Raw genomic sequence first — 18782 nt, forward strand, 5'->3', positions numbered from 1 at the left:
TCATAAAATAATAGTATTAAACTTATATATATATATATATATATATATTAGTATTTATAAACACTTATATATAATTATTATTCTTATATTTACATAATTTTTACAAAACAATAAAAAAAATTATCCTAGGCAACCGTAAACGCTAGCTGGAATCAGCTTTTGATTTTGAGAGGTTTGGAACAGTACGAAACTGTGATTGTTGTAAAACTGCAAAAAACTGAGTGTGTTTGCGGGAGCGGAAAAACGAGTCAGACTATTAGACTTTTACTTGTCAGTTGTCACAGTGGAGACACAAGACGTTTGCTCGGCTCAGAATCTTTCAGCGTTTCAACGATTAACCTACACCATACGGCTGAGAAAATTTGCGTTTGTGGCTTTGAATAGTCTGTAAGATCAAATCACTCATCAACGTTTAGTTTATTTGACTTGACTAGGTGGACCGTTCCTATTGATTTTTTTTTTAAATCTGTGTGGAAGCTATTAGTCTTCACAGTAGACTTGTTAAGTCAAGCTTTTTTTTTTTTTTTTTGGTAAGTCAAGCTCTCAATTTCTTCTTATATATGTAAGAGGCAATCGAATGTTGTAGAGGCAATTGAATGTTGTAGAGTCACCAACCGTAAAGACCCGTTTTTCTTAACCAAAATTAGTTTGTGTTTCTCATTAATTAAATTGGTAAACCAATCTGGTTTTGTTCAATTAAGTATATATCCAACAAGCAAATTGGTTTCTTAGGTTTTATTAATTGTTGCCTTATATAAATACACAAAAGTGTTTATATCTTCTTTATCTATTTCAAAACCCTCGCCGCTTAACCTCACGCCTCCACTACTTCTCCCTTTTTCTTCTTCACGATCGTTTAACATCACTTAGTGGTTTGTACGTCATCTTGATCAAAACTCACCACTCGGAGGAGCCTTGCCATGCTGGAGTTGATGAAGATCACCGGAGACCAAGCCTTGTGATTGGACGTTATCTCTGCCTCGTGCCGGTGGTGGTACACTCGCCATGGTGATAGACGAGCAAACCGGAGCCGCCACGTTCCTCTCTGTTGACCATCCGCACATGCTGACGTGAACGCTTGGTCATTGGAGATGAGATGTGTTGACGGAGAGCCGTAGATGCATCCTCGTGACGTTACATACATGGTTGGTGATGTGAAGAACATGACCAAAGACGTGAAGGGTTAAGTGTGGTTCTTCCTTGTTTTCTTGCGCATCAAGTTATGTGAAGCCGTAAATCTAACTAAACTAATTGCCTCTTTTCTTTTGTGTTAATGTTTTATGTGTCCGAATGGTCCTCCGGATGTGCCACTTTTTCAAACCAATCTAAGGTGAAACCTTAGCTTTCTTGGTGATCAAGTCATGTCATTGTTTTCCGATCTAATTCTGGTTCTCGATATTGGCTAAGGTGAGGGCTATTCCGTTAAATCTCGAGCTAGTTTAGTACTAATATTATGGAAAGTCTAGTTTTGAAACATGATCCGTCTCTGTGAATTGAGTCTGTTTGAGAGTCTTGTTTGTTTATTATTATTATTGATTGTTAAACCGGAAATAGGATAATAGAGGATTCAACGGTTGAATGAATTGAGTGATGTTAAAACTGTTATATATATGTATATAAATATATAAGTCCGTTTGTGTGGATTGCGGGTGCACAGAGACGTTTGTGTAAGCCGCCGACGAGCAGTGTGATTGCGGGTGCACAGAGACGTTTGTGTAAGCCGCCGACGAGCAGTGTGATTGCGGGTGCACAAAGAAGTTTGTGTAAGCCGCCGACGAGCAGTGAGATTGCGGGGGTACAAAGACGTTTGTATCAGTCGCCGACGCGCAGATTCTGGGAGTACAAAGATGGACTACTGTACGCCTGGAGATATACATATATCCTTATGAGGAAATGCGGGGTGCATAGAGTAGCATGTACTATCAGGGCACTGGATGTTTCATGTGGTGTATTAGACATTGTGGTTGTTTTATGCTAGAGCTAGGCCTACATGGTCATAGTGCTATGTACTGAGTCAGTGGTTTGCGGTTTAGCATCCTATACCTCACGGAGTAACTCCCCTGTTACTCACCCCTCTTTCTTCCCCTTGCAGGTGATCATGACGAGTAGTTGGATATGTGGACGGATTGGTGTCTTGGGATTATTTTATTTTGGTTTTAATTAACTTTTCGATTTAATTTATTTGGTTTTAAATTATAAACTGGTTTTATTTGGAAATTATTTGATTAAAAGGTTTGACATTTTATTCGGTTTTATAAATCGGTTTAATTTGGTATTTTTCGGTTAGTAGCACGCCGTTCTCGAGAGAGGAGGAGACGGGTGTTACAATTTGGTATCAGAGCTGGTTAGCCATCTCAGTTCTGACCTGAGAGGCATCTTGAGACCTGTCGTGGGCGCAACGAGGACGTTGCGTTCTTTGAGAGGGGGTGAATTGTAACATCCCGAGTTGTGATATGTGAAAAAGGCTTAAAGGAATTGATTTGGCTACCTATGTCACCAAAGTTGACTTACCTTTATGCACATCCTGAAAGAACTCCAGAGTTAAGCGTGCTTGAGCTGGAGTAGTGGAAGGATGGGTGACCTATCGGAAAGTGATTCGCGATAGCGTGCGAGTGAGGCCAAAACATGGGAAAAGGTCGGGTGGTGATTTCAGGGTCAATGAACAATGATTTCGAGCCTTTAGAAAAATAAACGGACCAATCGCATGAACGGGATGGCCCCACGGGCCGAGAGAGCGGGCGTGGGTGGCCCATTAGCTGTGGGCGGTCGGAGCGTTACAAGTGGTATCAGAGCGGGGTTCCGTCCCGGCTCTGACCCGGATGGCGATTTATGGGACTTGGATTTCAACGATTTTTAATATTTCGGGGATTGGGAACTTTTTCAAAAAATATATATATATGACACCTTCCTCTCCAGTATCACTTGGTTAGGTTTTAGCGTTTCTGAGTTTGTTTTGTTTAGGAGGAGAAGACCAAGCTTCTTTTTGTTTCATTTGTTCTTTATCTCGTGTTCTTCTTCTCCTTTGTATCCGTTGAAGTTCTTCTCGGGTTCTAATTTAGAATTCGGGACAAATTCCGATTAAGTGGGGAAGAATTGTAACGACTCGTTTTTCTTAACCAGAATTGGTTTGTGTTTCTCATTAATTAAATTGGTAAACCAATCTGGTTTTGTTCAATTAAGTATATATCCAACAAGCAAATTGGTTTCTTAGGTTTTATTAATTGTTGCCTTATATAAATACACAAAAGTGTTTATATCTTCTTCATCTATCTCAAAACCCTCGCCGCTTAACCTCACGCCTCCACTACTTCTCCCTTTTTCTTCTTCACGATCGTGTAACATCACTTAGTGGTTTGTACGTCATCTTGATCAAAACTCACCACTCGGAGGAGCCTTGCCATGCTGGAGTTGATGAAGATCACCGGAGACCAAGCCTTGTGATTGGACGTTATCTCTGCCTCGTGCCGGTGGTGGTACACTCGCCATGGTGATAGACGAGCAAACCGGAGCCGCCACGTTCCTCTCTGTTGACCATCCGCACATGCCGACGTGAACTCTTGGTCATTGGAGATGAGATGTGTTGACGGAGAGCCATAGATGCAGCCTCATGACGTTACATACATGGTTGGTGATGTGAAGAACATGATCAAAGATGTGAAGGGTTAAGTGTGGTTCTTCCTTGTTTTCTTGCGCATCAAGTTATGTGAAGCCGTAAATCTAACTAAACTAATTGCCACTTTTCTTTTGTGTTAATGTTTTATGTGTCCGAATGGTCCTCCGGATGTGCCACTTTTTCAAACCAATCCAAGGTGAAACCTTAGCTTTCTGGTGATCAAGTCATGTCATTGTTTTCCGATCTGATTCTGGTTCTCTATATTGGCTAAGGTGAGGGCTATTCTGTTAAATCCCGAGCTAGTTTAGTACTACTATTATGGAAAGTCTAGTTTCGAAAATTGATCTGTCTCTGTGAATTGAGTCTTTTTGAGAGTCTTGTTTGTTTATTATTATTATTGATTGTTAAACCGGAAATAGGATAATAGAGGATTCAACTGTTGAATGAATTGAGTGATGTTAAAACTGCTATATATATATATATATGTATATAAATATATAAGTCCGTTTGTGTGGATTGCGGGTGCACAAAGACGTTTGTGTAAGCCGCCGACGAGCAGTGTGATTGCGGGTGCACAGAGACGTTTGTGTAAGCCGCCGACGAGCAGTGTGATTGCGGGTGCACAAAGACGTTTGTGTAAGCCGCCAACGAGAAGTGAGATTACGGGGGTACAAAGACGTTTGTATCAGTCGCCGACGCGCAAATTCTGGGAGTACAAAGATGGACTACTGTATGCCTGGAGATATACATATATCCTTATGAGGAAATGCGGGGTGCATAGAGTAGCATGTACTATCAGCGCACTGGATGTTTTATGTGGTGTATTAGACACTGTGGTTGTTTCATGCTAGAACTAGGCCTACATGGTCATAGTGCTATGTACTGAGTCAGTGGTTTGCGGTTTAGCATCTCATACCTCACGGAGTAACTCTCCTGTTACTCACCCCTCTTTCTTCCCCTTGCAGGTGAACATGACGAGTAGTTGGATATGTGGACGGATTGGTGTTTTGGGATCATTGCATTTTATTTTGGTTTTAATTAACTTTTCGATTTAATGTATTTGGTTTTAAATTATAAACTGGTTTTATTTGGAAATTATTTGATTAAAAGGTTTGACATTTTATTCGGTTTTATAAATCGGTTTAATTTGGTATTTTTCGGTTAGTAGCACGCCGTTCTCGAGAGAGGAGGAAACGGGTGTTACACCGACATTCATTCGTTCACATATAATAAAAAACAAAAAAAACATGACGCATTCTTATAGTGAGAGGAAGATGATAGTACGGAGATTGTGTTTAATCTTTTATCTTTCTTTCTCAATATTTGTTTTTGCTTCTCCTGGTAAGTACTTGTGTCGTCCAGACCAGAGGCATGCTCTTTGGGAGTTCAAGAGAGAGTTCTATGTCCAAAGGCTCAATTTTCATTGGTGGAAGTCTGATCCAAAAACAGAAAAGTGGAGGAAGAACACTGATTGCTGTTTTTGAGATGGTGTGTCTTGTGAACTTAAGACGGGCATGGTGATTGAGTTAGACCTCAAGGAGAGCTTTCTCAATGGCCCTTTGACAACTAACAGCAGTCTGTTTAGACTACAATACCGAGTCTTAGTCTTGACTCGAATAATCTTTCTGGTACCCTACCAAATTCCATCAGCAACCACAAATATTTGAGGGTTTTGAGTCTTCCTGGCTGCAATCTCTTCGGAAAGATCCCCTCTTCATTGAGGAATCTTTCTTATCTCACCAAACTTGATCTTTTTGAAAACGGTTTCACCGGTGAACTTCCTGTTTTGATCGGCAACCTAAGGCGACGAACGGACTTGCAAATTGCATTTAACAGCCTCAATGGGAACTTTCCTCGTATGCTACTCAACTTGAGCGAGCTCACCCGGATCATTTTTCGTTCAAACCATTTCGAAGGTATGCTTCCATCTAATCTAAGTAACCTCTCCAAACTGGTGTATTTTGATATGAGCGGAAATTCATTTTCTGGACCTATTCCGTCGTCCCTCTTCATGATGTCTTCGTTGACCCACCTTGCTCTAGTAAGAAATGACTTTAGTGGTCCTCTTGAAATAGGTAATATATCCCTTAACCATCTCAACTTAGAGAGTTATCCCTTGGAGAAAACAATTTCAGTGGGCCAATATCAAGGTCTATATTCAAACTAGTCGGCCTTAGGTCTCTTGATCTCTCTTATTGGAACACAGGCAAGGGTGTGGTCGATTTTAGCATCTTCTTGCATCTCAAGTCACTTACCTCTCTTGACCTCTCCTATCTGAATACACAAAGTATGGTTGACTTGAGTATTTTTTTCACATCTCATCACACTCAGAAGTTTGGATCTTTCAGGGAATAATCTAAAGATTAATTCAACCTTCCATCTTCCCTCATCCGTAGAAATCTTGACATTCTCATCCTGTAATATTTATGAGTTTCCCAAGTTTCTACACACCCAAACTAGATTGGTATATTTAGACATTTCTGCCGATCAAATTAAAGGTCAAGTACCAGAGTGGTTATGGGGACTGCCAGTATTGCGGTATGTAAACATTTCTCAAAATTCCTTTAGCAGTTTTGAAGGACCACCTGATGTTATTCAAAGAAGTGAAAAATATATGCTTGATATAAGCTCAAACACATTTCAAGATTTTCCTTTGTTACCAAACTCTACTATTTTCTTTTTAGGCTCCAACAATTTTTTTGGGGGAGAGATTCCTAGAACAATATGTGATATGGTTTCACTTGATACACTTGTTTTATCCAACAACCACTTCAACAGTTCTATTCCTCAGTGTTTTGAGAATTTCAACGCCACTCTGTCCGTCTTGCATCTTCAGAATAATATCATCTCTGGTACTTTTCCGGAGGAAACTATTAGTGATCACTTGATATCACTCGATGTTGGTCACAGACTCACAATCAGTTATCAGGAGAACTTCCCAAGTCTCTGATAAACTGTGCCCGCCTTGAGTTTCTGAACATGGAAGACAATATGTTCAATGACATGTTTTCTTTTTGGTTGAGCTTGCTGCCTAATCTACAGATTCTTGTCCTTCGTTCTAACGAGTTCCATGGCCCAATATCTTCTCGTAGAGATTCTATGAGTTTCCCCCAAGCTGCGTATCTTTGACATTTCACTGGAGTCTTGCCATCAGATTACTTTGTTTATTGGAGTGCAATGGCATCTGTCGTAGACATAGTCGATCGTGCATGGAGTCGGATTGCAGGACGTGGTTCAGGGTACCATCATAATTCAGTAGACCTAACGTACAAAGGATTGAAGATGGATAAATTGTGTCATCACAAGGATGAAAGAGGCCTCAGATTTAAAGATCAAGTGAATTTTAATAGAGCTATGTTGGGGAAAAATTATGGCGTTTGATTGAGAAACCAAATACCTTTCTTTACAGTTTTCAAATGATGATATTTCAGGAATGCATCACCCATGGAACCGATTAAATCATACTCACCATCTTATGGATGGCGCAGTATTGTCTCAGCTAGATTTGTGGTTAGCAAATGACTAATCAAAAGGATGGAATCAGGGTCATCCATCTCAGTATGAAATGATCTTTGGCTCCCAACCACTCGCCCGAGACCAGAAAGTAGTAATCAACACAATATCTACCATGATCTTACAGTGCATTCTCTCATCAACGCGACATCAACAACATGGAACTTTCAGGCAACCCGGGCTGTAGTGAATCCGGAAGATGTAAAGATTATAGAAAGTATACCATTGAGTTGGAACCTTTTGGTAGACCAAGATGGATGGCACTTCACTGAAAAGGGAAAATATACGGTTAAATCTGGGTATCAAGTGGAATGGGTGTACCCTGATACAGAAAAAACGGATCCTGACGAGATGTCACTAATTTGAAAGCACATTCCTGGAAAATATAATGCCCACCGAAGATGAAGCACTTCTTATGGAAAATAGTCACAGGATGTCTATCGGTTAAGAAATATTTGAGGGAAAGAGGGATACAATGTGATACTCAGTGTGCATGATGTGGAGCAACACAGGAATCAATCCAACTACATTTTGAATCCATTGCTTTGTGAAAATATGGATCACTTGTATTGGAGGGTGACCCCGAAAATGGAAAATCATCAGTTCACATGGATTTTCTGGTACATTTGGAAAGGATAAAATAACATAGTTTTCAGTAATATAGACACTGACCCTAGAGATACGTGACAATTGGAAGAACCCAAATCTATTATTTGGGAAGCGGCACAGACATCACTAACACAATGGTCAACCCAATCAAGAGAGGGGGAGCTGAGGACTTTATCTCACACCCTGGGACGGTGGTGTTTTACGGATGGTTCATGGAAAGAAAAGGATAAATACTCGGGACAAGAGTGGTACATTACTTAAGAATGTTTTATTGGTTTGTTGGGGGCAAGAAATATGACCATCCTCTCACCCCTTCATTCGGAAATAGAAGCTCTTATCTTGGTAATGGAAAATGTGAGTAATTTACGGCAGCTTCATATGACGTTCGCAACAGATTTTTCTCAAGAATGGTCTGCTTTTGCAACTTAATTGAAAGATATCCAGATCCTCAAGGGAAGTTTCAATAGATCATAAGTCATATGTATACCTCGAACGCAAAATACGCAAAATACAGGGGGCATAGTCTCGCATTATGTTCTAAGAAACAACCGTTTTTTGTCTTTCACATGAAAACGGAGTCACCAGTTTAGTGTGCAGAGTCCTAGCGGAATCTGTTTATGTTACTGGCTAAAAATTATGAAAAAACAAATATTCACTTATAAAATAAGGGTAAAAAAAAGTGCAGATCAATTTCTAGTTTTATTTATAAGAAAATCAAACCATGCATTCTCACTTATAATAATACGAACTTAATCCTTCGTTTCATTTTCATTATGTGGTATTTAGGATATAATATACAATCTTTACACTCTCATTTTTTTGTGATTGAAATGAGATTTTTTTTTGTTCTACATAATAAATAATGAACTAATATTTGATTGAAACGCGTAAGGATATTTGACGAAACATTGTATCTATGTCGGAAATAGAAAAATAAGGTAGTTAAATAATAGCAATAGTCCACAAAATAAGACTCATAATAATAATAATAATAATAATAATAATAATAAAATATAGTATGATTTATTCATCATCAATAACTAAAACTGACTGTAGAAAGAGAAAGAAAAAAAAAACAGAATTTTTTTGTCAACTTTGGGTTTCATTAAATCATGCCTAATAGGCCGATGCATTGGTAGCATTACAAAAAGCCTATAATATAAATGAAATAACGCCCATATCTTGAAGATGTAACGAACTTGGTGTCCCTCCACATATTAGCTTCTAAGAGCACAATTATCGTGAGATATATGAGGGGTTTTTAAGCGGTGGGTTCCACTTTTTAATTAAAAACCGGTGATAGAAGAGATGAAATAAAGATCCACTTTTGTCTGTTTCTTGTACTGTTTGCGAGCCCCACTGACACGTGGCGGTCCAAGATTAGTTCTTTTTTTAATTTTTTTTTAATCAGAGAAAAAAAAAATTAAGAAACACAAAAAACAGTTTTAGGGATAATCATGGCCGTCTGAATACACGCGTCCTCCCACGTGTTTATCATGCCAAAAGTGGCTCCTAAGATCGCCACAAAATCTTCTACCACCATGGACTTCCAGACTCGCCTCCTATCACCATCGTATCTTTTCACGGGATTTCGTCAACAGCAATGAAGGATGCATTCCTCCTCAACCGCACATATCTGATCAGAAAACCTCTTTTCACCGAAGTTAATTAAAACAAAGGAATCGAGGGTCAGACTAAAGCATAATCATTTGTCGGACCGTTATACAACACCAACTCATCTTGATTTACTCCAGAACTGGCTGAGAGTATCCATCAAACCCAATCTAATCTCAAATCAGAGATGTTTCCTTTACGCCATAGCAGGCAAATAAATATGAAAGACTGATTCTCCCAGAGACAAATTAAAGTGAACACGGGTAAAACAAAAACTGAACCAAATAAACAACCGGAATGGAGTGCCGATCTAGTGAAAACTGATTATTTCAATCTACAATAAAGATAAAGGTTTCGTCTTTTTTATCTCTGAATTGGCTGAAAAATGATCAAATTAAAAAAAAGGACTTGAAGAACAGCTTCGAGAGAGATTGAAAAAAACTCCAAAAAATCGCCCACGCGAAACTGAAAATTTCCTAACGCGAAATAAAATCGATCTAGAAATCAAAGGATTATTTTACAACAAAAGAAAGTCTTTTTCCTCTAGAAAGTTCATATCCTCTGAAAGATAGAGATGAGAGAACATGGAAATTTTTCTCTTTCTAAAGAGAGGAGAGAGAGCCTCCCATAGACAAAATAAAAGGCCAAAAACAGAAATTAAGCGACTAAAATTAGGAATGTCAAATAGGTTGTTCTGTCCCGTACCGTAGCGACTCGTTTTCGAACGGGTCACTGCGGGTCAGGTCCGCGCGGACTGCGGTCCTCAAAATGGCTGACCAAACCCGTACTGCAAAACATGTAGGCCTTTGCTGATCGGCCCGCGGGACATAGAATTACAAACGGACATATGGCTTCTGAACACTTCAAGACATGATTCAGGACGCTTTATCAGTTTCATGACGCATCAGTAAGTGAGTTTAGTCGAACTGGATAAGGCAATACACTTGTTAGTTGAAGATTTTAATTGGATCAAAACACTAGTTTATTTACTTTTGTTAGACTCCAAACATTTTAAAAGTAAACAATACTTTAGTTGCTGAATCCAAATATTATAACTCATAAGTTCATAACAAATGCTTTAGTTTTCTGAATCCAAAATTAAATAAAACCAACAACAAATCAAAGATGCTAATCCAAAAATAAATAAAAAGAAAACACCAACCATACTTCTTGTTCTTCATCTTTATCACCAACAAGCGATAAAAAGATAGAAATTTCTTTTCTTCACTATCAACTTCATCTTCTGCAAATAAGAATAATAGAAGTCAGTTAAAGATATATTGAAACCTAAAACTCCAAAATGTATGATAATATGAACAAATACATATAGGCAAAACTATGAAGAACCCATGGCAGGAACTAGATATTCTTCTTCGGTGGAAAGTGAGTTTTCAAACTTCTTATGATGACTTGAAGAAAATCCACCGGTGCAGATCGAAGGCTCTCTCTCTCTCTCTCCTATCTCTCAATGTTTTAGGCGAAAGCAGAAATGGGGACTTAGGGTTGCGGGTCTTCAAAATCCTGCAGGTTAAATCCATCCCGCTTTCGACCCGTCCCGCTTTCGCACCCGTCCCGGTTTGAACCCGTCCCGCGAGGCCCGTAATTTTGCGGGCTTACCAAATGGAGGCCCAATTTCGCCTCGCTGCAAGCCTTTACGGGCCAGGCCCGCGGTCCAGGTCCTTGATTGCCATCCTTACCTAAAATGTTGGATAATTTGGTTTTGCGGCGCAAATAATTTTTTTTTGGGATAATTTGCAAAATACCCTATTTAGGATTTGAAATTTGATAATTGCATTTTCTATTTTACTTTTTGAAAAATACACTTCCTTGATTATGAATTGACTTTTTTACCCAAGATATTTCAATAATTAAGATATTAATTCGAAATTAATATATAAATTCAAAACTAATAAAAATAATATCATTAAAATAATTTATGTGTAAGATAACTATGTGTGTTGAGATAAATATGTCATAATCTTTCCAAGTTTCTTGTGGGGAAATATTTTCCCATGCCTCCAATTGTTCTTTTCTTTCCACAGAGTGTAAATTGTAGCTTGAAAGTTGTACCTTACTGGCAGGAAAGAGTTATGATTAAGAGTTGTTGTTGTACCTTTGTGTACTTATCGCTTAAGGGGGAGTCAAGACCGCTCATGCTGAGGAAGAGAACGATGAAGAGGAACAATATCAAATATGGATACGGAAATGACAAATTTTTTTATTTTATACCATACTTCATACAAATCTTCCTCATCAAACCGTTGTCAGATTAGTCACTGAAATAAAAATTCCATATAATGGGATTATTATGTTACATTGTTTCTCCAATGGCAGATTCAATATGTTTAAATAGAAACTGATGTAGCTTCTTTCTTAACTCTTCGACTTTTTCACTGGCTTCACATCTGTTTTTTATCAGATCATCGAGCCAACAGTTTACTGCTTTAAGGCTGATAAGAATAGACTCTTTTCCATTTGCTTCTTCCTTCTTCACAAAGAAGGACCTTTTCTTCAGTGAGTTCTCCAAATATTTAAAGAACCATTGGCTTGAAACTCGGAGTAACTCCTCCGCTAAACTCAGTGACTCTTTTAACCTGTTCTTAACTTCAAAATTACTTATTTCAGAAACAGAACTATGTTTTGTTGAAGCCTGTTTGACACCCTTGTAAGCTTGGCTTCTTGGACTTGTTGTATTCTCCTTGGGATTTAGTTTCTCAGACGTGTTGGGAATAAAAATGTAGTGATGATGGTCTTGGTGAGCAGTAGTATCCTCTTGCTTTCCAGGCTCTTTGAATAAGTTGAACTGGGAAAAACCGGTCACTACAGCATCTTGAACCCAAGCTACTGCATTCTTCTTAGCTCCTAATCTACACGAACCGTTGTGAGTAAGCAACAGACATAGTGCTTTGCAGAAAAACGTTTAGAACAGAAAAACGTTTTCAACAAACGTTTAGAACATAAAAGCGTCGAATTCCAAAGTCGTAGCTAGCACGAATGTGTCCTGAACGATGACATCTTGAGCAAACTTATTTTCGTGCTTTGTTTTTAGTTGTTGCTTGTTCTCCAAAGCATTCATATCTTCTTTTCACAGGTCTTCCAGAACCTCTTTTAACATCTGCAAAATTAGAGAAAAAAAAAGAAAAACAATTTCAGAAATGGAGAGGATACAAGAAGGAAGGAGACGAGAAGACGAGTCGCAGTCTTGAGTTCTTTTTTTTCAAAATAATAAAATAATTTAAAATATTATTAAAAAAATATGGAAAAGATACTGTGTAAATATATTAAAAGGGATAATTGGTAGATTCTCTAACAATTTTTTTTAAAAAATTATAAACAATATATTAGATTTTTAGAAATATTAAGATTGAGCAATTTAGTAATTTAATATGTATATATAAGTGTATTTTTCCAAAAACTTAAATAAGGGTGTAGTTTTCAAATTATATTCTTATTTGAATGCATTTCTCCAAATTTTCCCTTTTTTTTTTGTTCAAATAGATTACACTATTTTTAATATATTAACATAAAATTCAATGGTAACGTCATAAACAGCTCATATATCATTGTTAAGGTTTTTGGTTGCTCAAAAAAAAAAAAAGGTTTTGGTTATTCAAGTTTGTGTCCTCCTTTCACTTTCAACGTCAAGTTTTTCTTTTATAAGCTTCGTTTTCAATATATACCAATTGCATTAACACGTAAGTGAGTGACAACTAGAAACACAAACTGACAAAAGTCACATCTTCTTCTTTTTCTTCTCGTTGAGAGAGACGTCTTTCTCATTTCTCTTTCAACCTGATCATACACAGTCACCGTGTTTGTGTTCTCACTTCTCTCACACTTTGTTCTGACTTATCTCGTGCTCAAGTCTCGACAGTCAATCATGCAACATATGGAGATTAAGTTGGCCTTTATTGGGTCCAAACTTAAACTGATTAGGCCTAGATAGGAAGATAGCTTTTTCATAGTATGTGTCAAAAGTATCTCAAAGCGAAATTGAAACAAAGCTTTCAAAGAGAACAGAACAAAATGTCATGCATTCATGAGTTTTCAAAGGGAAAGTTGGCATTTCGTTGACATGATGAGGTGATCACAATACAAGAAGATGATGAAGCAAAGTACTGAAAACAGAAAGCTGATTCAAGAAAGTAAAAAAAAGAGGTTTACGAACGACTAAGTTTCCTTTTTCTTCTCATCACTGTCATCATGCTTGATATGACCAGGGAGCTTCTCCTTGATCTTCTCCATAAACCCTTTCTCTTTACCATTTTCATGACGAGGCTCAACTTCGGGCTTTCCATTGTGAACTCCAGGAATCTTCTCCTTAATCTTGTCCATAAACCCTTTCTCCTTCCCATCCTCATGATGCTCATGCTTGTTGGCTTGGTCATGATGACCTCCAGGTGCAGGAAGCTTCCCCTTGATCTTTTCCATAAACCCTTTCTCTTTCCCATCCTCCTGATGTTCAGGCTTGTTGGCTTGGTCATGATGACCTCCAGCTGCAGGAAGCTTCTCCTTCATCTTCTCCATAAACCCTTTCTTCTCCCCATCTTCATGCTCATGCTTGTTGGCTTGCTCATGAGTCCCTTTACCTGCATGAACTTTTAACATGATCTTCTCCGTGACGCCCTTCTTCTCCTCAGTTGTATATTGATGATCTTCAGAAACATGATCTTCATCCTTGTGACCAAACACCTTCTCCTTCAATCCTTTCCTCTTCTTCTTTTCCCCATTTTCATCCACTTCTTCATCACTCGAGTAGATACATATCACATCATCAAACAACAAGTTTTATTAACATTTCTCATAGAATTCTAAATACAAATGTGTATACATATACATAAGCTTACAGAGCTGCCAGAACGGTGAAGCCTTGCCGCAAGAGAAGGTGTCTCCTCTTCCTTTTTTTCCTTGGTCGCGTCAGTCACATAGACATGCTCATCTTCAGGTTTCTTCTTGAGAAAGTCAAACATTCCACAACCTTTGGAAGCTGCATCATCAGCTTCTTGTTGCTCACTTGAACGAGGATGATCTGCCATCTCTTAAAACAAGTAACTAGCTAACACCAAGAAACTACGTAAAACACACTTTTGATTGCGAAAAATACTTTGCTTTGCAAGTTGTGAGGATTGATGAGTTACAGAGCTCAACCACACTCTATTTATAGTGTTTTGAGTTTATCACCACTCCCTCAACTACTTGTTTTATGTTTATTTTTAATTATAAGTTAATTTAATGATACTTAGCACTAGTTTCCCGTTAAACCATAAACATTGATCGGAACAAGGTTTTGTGTTTTTCTTGAAAGGTTTTAAAAACATATAGTACATGTCCAAATACATTGTGTTTGGCCAACCAATTAATGGTCGGTGTGGACGGTCCACGTTAACCAAGAAAGATAGAAAAATTATTTTTTAACTTTCAAAATATTTAAAGGATTAAAAAAAAAAAAACTAGGATTTGAATGATGCTAATTGAAGTGCTTAAATGGGCCTACGATGATAACGGTGGGCTTACATAAACAGTGAACAAACTAGTAGAACTTTCGTCTATAGTCACGAATTGGTCACAAAAATCGTGACCCTTTTTAAATAGTTACAAAATAGCCACGAAATAGTTACGAAGTAAAATATGTGACTAATCATGTCAAATTCACGACTAAAAGCAACGAAATAGTTTTTTTTTTAGTTGTCAAAAAAAGAAGCAACGAAATAGTCATTAACGGAAACTTATAAATAGACGTTATAAACCAGATTGCGGATGTCTCATAACCAAGAGATTATGATTTGTAATCTTTCTATTTATCTATGACGGTGTTGTAATCTCCTATATAAGAAACCTCTATGTTATGAATAAAGATAAACTTTTTCATTACTTTCACAACACGTTATCAGCACGAAACTCTAAATCCCTAAGCTAATATCCAAATCGAAAAACCCTAAAACCCTAACCCTAGCCGGCGATCCGACGAACCCTAAACCCCGATTGTGTCTCTTGTTCTCGCATCTGTTCCAGCTCGCGTCCCCGATCAGCTTTAGTCCAAGGCGTTCCTGATCCTAGCTCAGACGTTCGCGACCCGAGAGCAGCTCCAGCACGCGACCTCTTCCTCGTTCGCGACAGCATCAGACAGCTCGCGTCCGACGATCAAGGCGTTCCCGATCAAGCAACAAAGGACGTCCACGACCCAATAGAAGCGACTCGATCCATTCCAGCTCGCGTCCCGTTCGTGTCCAGCTCGCGGCTCAACTCCTTTGGTGGTCCGATTCAACAATCATCTAAGGTTAAAAGGTAATTCAAAACCTAAGAACCGATAATCGAACATGGATTGATTGATAAAGAATGAAACCCTAAAACCCTAATCTTTATGAATCAAAACCATAGGGTAATAGATCAAAAATCCTAATTGAGTAAATCGAAGCTCTAAAAGTTCGATACCCCAAACCCTAAATCATGTTCCTACATGATTAAAATCCCAAATCGGTTTTTACAAGTTAAAATCCGATAAACCCTAACCCTATATCTATAAACCCTAAATAATATAAGTATCAGAATTAATTATACTATATATTAAAACCCTAATCGAATATTTTGAAATCAAAACTATTTTCGGTTTTGATCATTGAGGTTTTAAATTTGATTTAATCTGATGCTATGTTGCTAGAATTGTTTGACCGTTAAATTGTTAGATTTATTTTCTCATCCGGCTTGGTTAATTGTTCATATGATTTAAAATTGTTTAAACTGACCAGCCTGTTAAAACATTGATTGAATCCGATAGGTTGCTAGCTTGCTTTGCTTATATAATCCGATAGGTTGATAGATTGATTGAGGTTTACTTGTTTAAAATCTGAATGATCTGATTGCATGATTCTTGAGGTTTAATATCATCTGCTTGGATTGATAGTTTGGTAATCTGATCTGTTTTAAATAGAAACCCTAAATAATCGATATGATAGGTTATATTGATCTGATTTGGATGTCTTTGAGAATTGAGAATCCGTATGCTAGGTTGATAGATTCATGATAAAATCTAATGTCTTGAGGTTTAAGATTGTATGCTAAGTTCGATTAAATTGATTGATCTGATTATATGTTTTTGAGGTTTGATAAATTCGGATATTAGATAAATTATTTACACATGGTTTATGCTAAATACCAATCAGCCTTGAAACTGATTCATTGAAATTCATGCTTGAAATCTATATTCTAGTATTGCTAAAATCAGCATTGAAACTGATTAATTGAAATTCATGCTTGAAATCTATATTCTAGTATTGCTAAAATCAGCCTTGAAACTGATTGAGTGATTAATAAATCTTTTTACTAGTCTTGCTAAAATCCATTGATTGTTAAACCCTAATTGCATGATTAATTGAATCCGTTTTTGCTAGTCTTGATAAAACATAATATTATGAGCACATAGAAATAGTATTGCTGAGACTTGCTAGAAATTGACTGATTGATTAAATGCCTTTAGATTGATAGTCTCATTGTCCTCACAAGATTGAAATCCGAATTGATTGTTTTTAAGAGTAAGACCACATGAAAATTATACATAAATATTGGGTGATATATGATTTGAGATGTCGAAAATCAACCTGGATTGTGCTGCCCTAAATCTCTCTGGAAATAATTATTTACGGTGGGCATTGGATACAAAGATTATCCTAAAGTCAAAAAGACTTGGTGAATGTATCATAGAAGGCAATAATGCCAATGAGAAAGATTGATACATAGCAATATTAATTATTAGCCATCATCTTATTAAGAGTCTCAAAGATCAGTAGTATCTGACTATAAAGAATCCTCTAGACCTTTGGACAGAGTTAAAAAATCGAGATATGATCACCAAAGAACGGTGTTATTACCAAAGGCCCTATTTGATTGGAGGAATCCCAGAATCCAGGACTATAAGTCCTTGGATAAGTCTACTGCTAGATGCGCAAACTAATGGATTACTGATGAGAAACAGTGAATTGAGACCTCCTGGATTAACCTCATTACCTGATACCAATAAGGCCGCAGAAAAAAAAAGGTAACCACGTCCAGAATGATAGACCACACGGTCATGGCCGTGGAGGGTGGAAAGGACGTGGCCATGGCCACTATAACACATTTGGCCGTGGGAATCACTATGGCAGAGGCCGTGGGTATCAACCCAATCTGAGCCATGGTCAAGGCAGTGGCCGTGGTATATCATTTAAACCACAAAGTTCGACCAAATCAGTGTGCCATAGATGTGGGATGGGGAACCATTGGGCTAAGATATGAAGGACTCCCAAACATTTTTGTGACCTCTATCAAAGAGAGTCTGAAATGGAAGAATCCTGAAACCCACTTGGTCTATAAAGATGGTGAAAATGATTTCGAACATGATCAAGATGATCTTATGGAATATGAGACTTATGATTGCCTAAAAGAATCAAGTTGATAATCTGATTTGTGTGATTGCTTTGCTTGTATGTTTTCTCTGATTTTTATCTCCTTGAATTTATTTCTATTACATTGTCTGCTTAGATTAAATGAATGAATGATTTTTCTATATGAGTACACTGAAAAACGCCAATATAAGTACTAGAGCAGGTATCGCCTGTCTGAAAGAAGACTATGGCTAGGCTAATATATTATTGCCTAAATGTATGCATCTAGAAATCAGTGATGCCTTATATTCACCCAGCTCTAAGAGCAAGAGCAGCCTATTGAGTTTTAAAGATATAAGAATGAATGGTTTCCATATTGAAACAATGGGCGAAGGAAACAAAGAGTTCCTTCAGATATATGTATAAAATCGCTCAAGACCATAATAAGTCCTAAAGACTATACATGCATTCTCTACTGACCTAGACTATGCATAGATCAGTATGATAGAGGCTAAAAGCCTACGAAAATATACACTTTATGGCACGACCGGATTGGCCATCCTGGTTCAAACATGATGCAAAAATTGATATTCAAAAGGCACACATTAAAAGATAAGAAGAGTTATCCCAAAGAATCTCACGTGTGTAGCATGTACACAAGGGAAACTCATTAGGCCATCACCAGTAAAATGGCTACGAGCCCCTTTTTCATAAATAAAGACTATATGTCTAGATAATACTGGTGAATACATGTCCCAAGCATTTAAATGATTATGGTATGTCCATGGGGGTAAGTGTGGACAATTCTGTGATACATGTCCATACCAAGAACGGCTTGGCCGAAATCTTTTAAAATGCAAATAGGTGATTGATAGACCATAACTTGTGAGGTCAAAACTTCCATTCACAGCTTGGGCCACACGAAATTTACATGCACCTAAATTAATACGCATCAGGCCATTTAATGAGCATAGATATCCCCTATCAAAATTATAAACGGGTCAAGAGCCAGATATACCCCATCATAAGACATTTGGATGTGCTGTCTATGTACTAATTGCTCCACCACAGAGAAC

The 18782-nt window shown here is 37.7% G+C and overlaps 1 protein-coding gene and 1 long non-coding RNA gene across 2 annotated transcripts; one reads left to right on the forward strand and one right to left on the reverse strand.

Moving 5' to 3' along the window:
* Positions 1–267: 267 nt before the first annotated feature.
* On the forward strand, positions 268–9570 carry LOC125591647. The gene is made up of 2 exons (XR_007327749.1): positions 268–1407; positions 2093–9570. It is a non-coding gene; the product is annotated as an uncharacterized LOC125591647 (long non-coding RNA).
* A 3792-nt stretch (positions 9571–13362) lies between these two features.
* On the reverse strand, positions 13363–14483 carry LOC106356487 (cold-shock protein CS120-like). Its single transcript, XM_013796237.3, has 2 exons — positions 14197–14483; positions 13363–14099 (listed from the first exon to the last, which is right to left on the reverse strand). Exon 2 carries the CDS (start codon positions 13955–13957, stop codon positions 13520–13522), a length of 438 nt encoding a protein of 145 aa, XP_013651691.2. The 5' UTR covers positions 13958–14099; positions 14197–14483; the 3' UTR covers positions 13363–13519.
* Positions 14484–18782: the final 4299 nt, after the last annotated feature.

Source organism: Brassica napus, chromosome C8, assembly GCF_020379485.1.
Source record: "Brassica napus cultivar Da-Ae chromosome C8, Da-Ae, whole genome shotgun sequence".
Taxonomy (NCBI): domain Eukaryota; kingdom Viridiplantae; phylum Streptophyta; class Magnoliopsida; order Brassicales; family Brassicaceae; genus Brassica; species Brassica napus.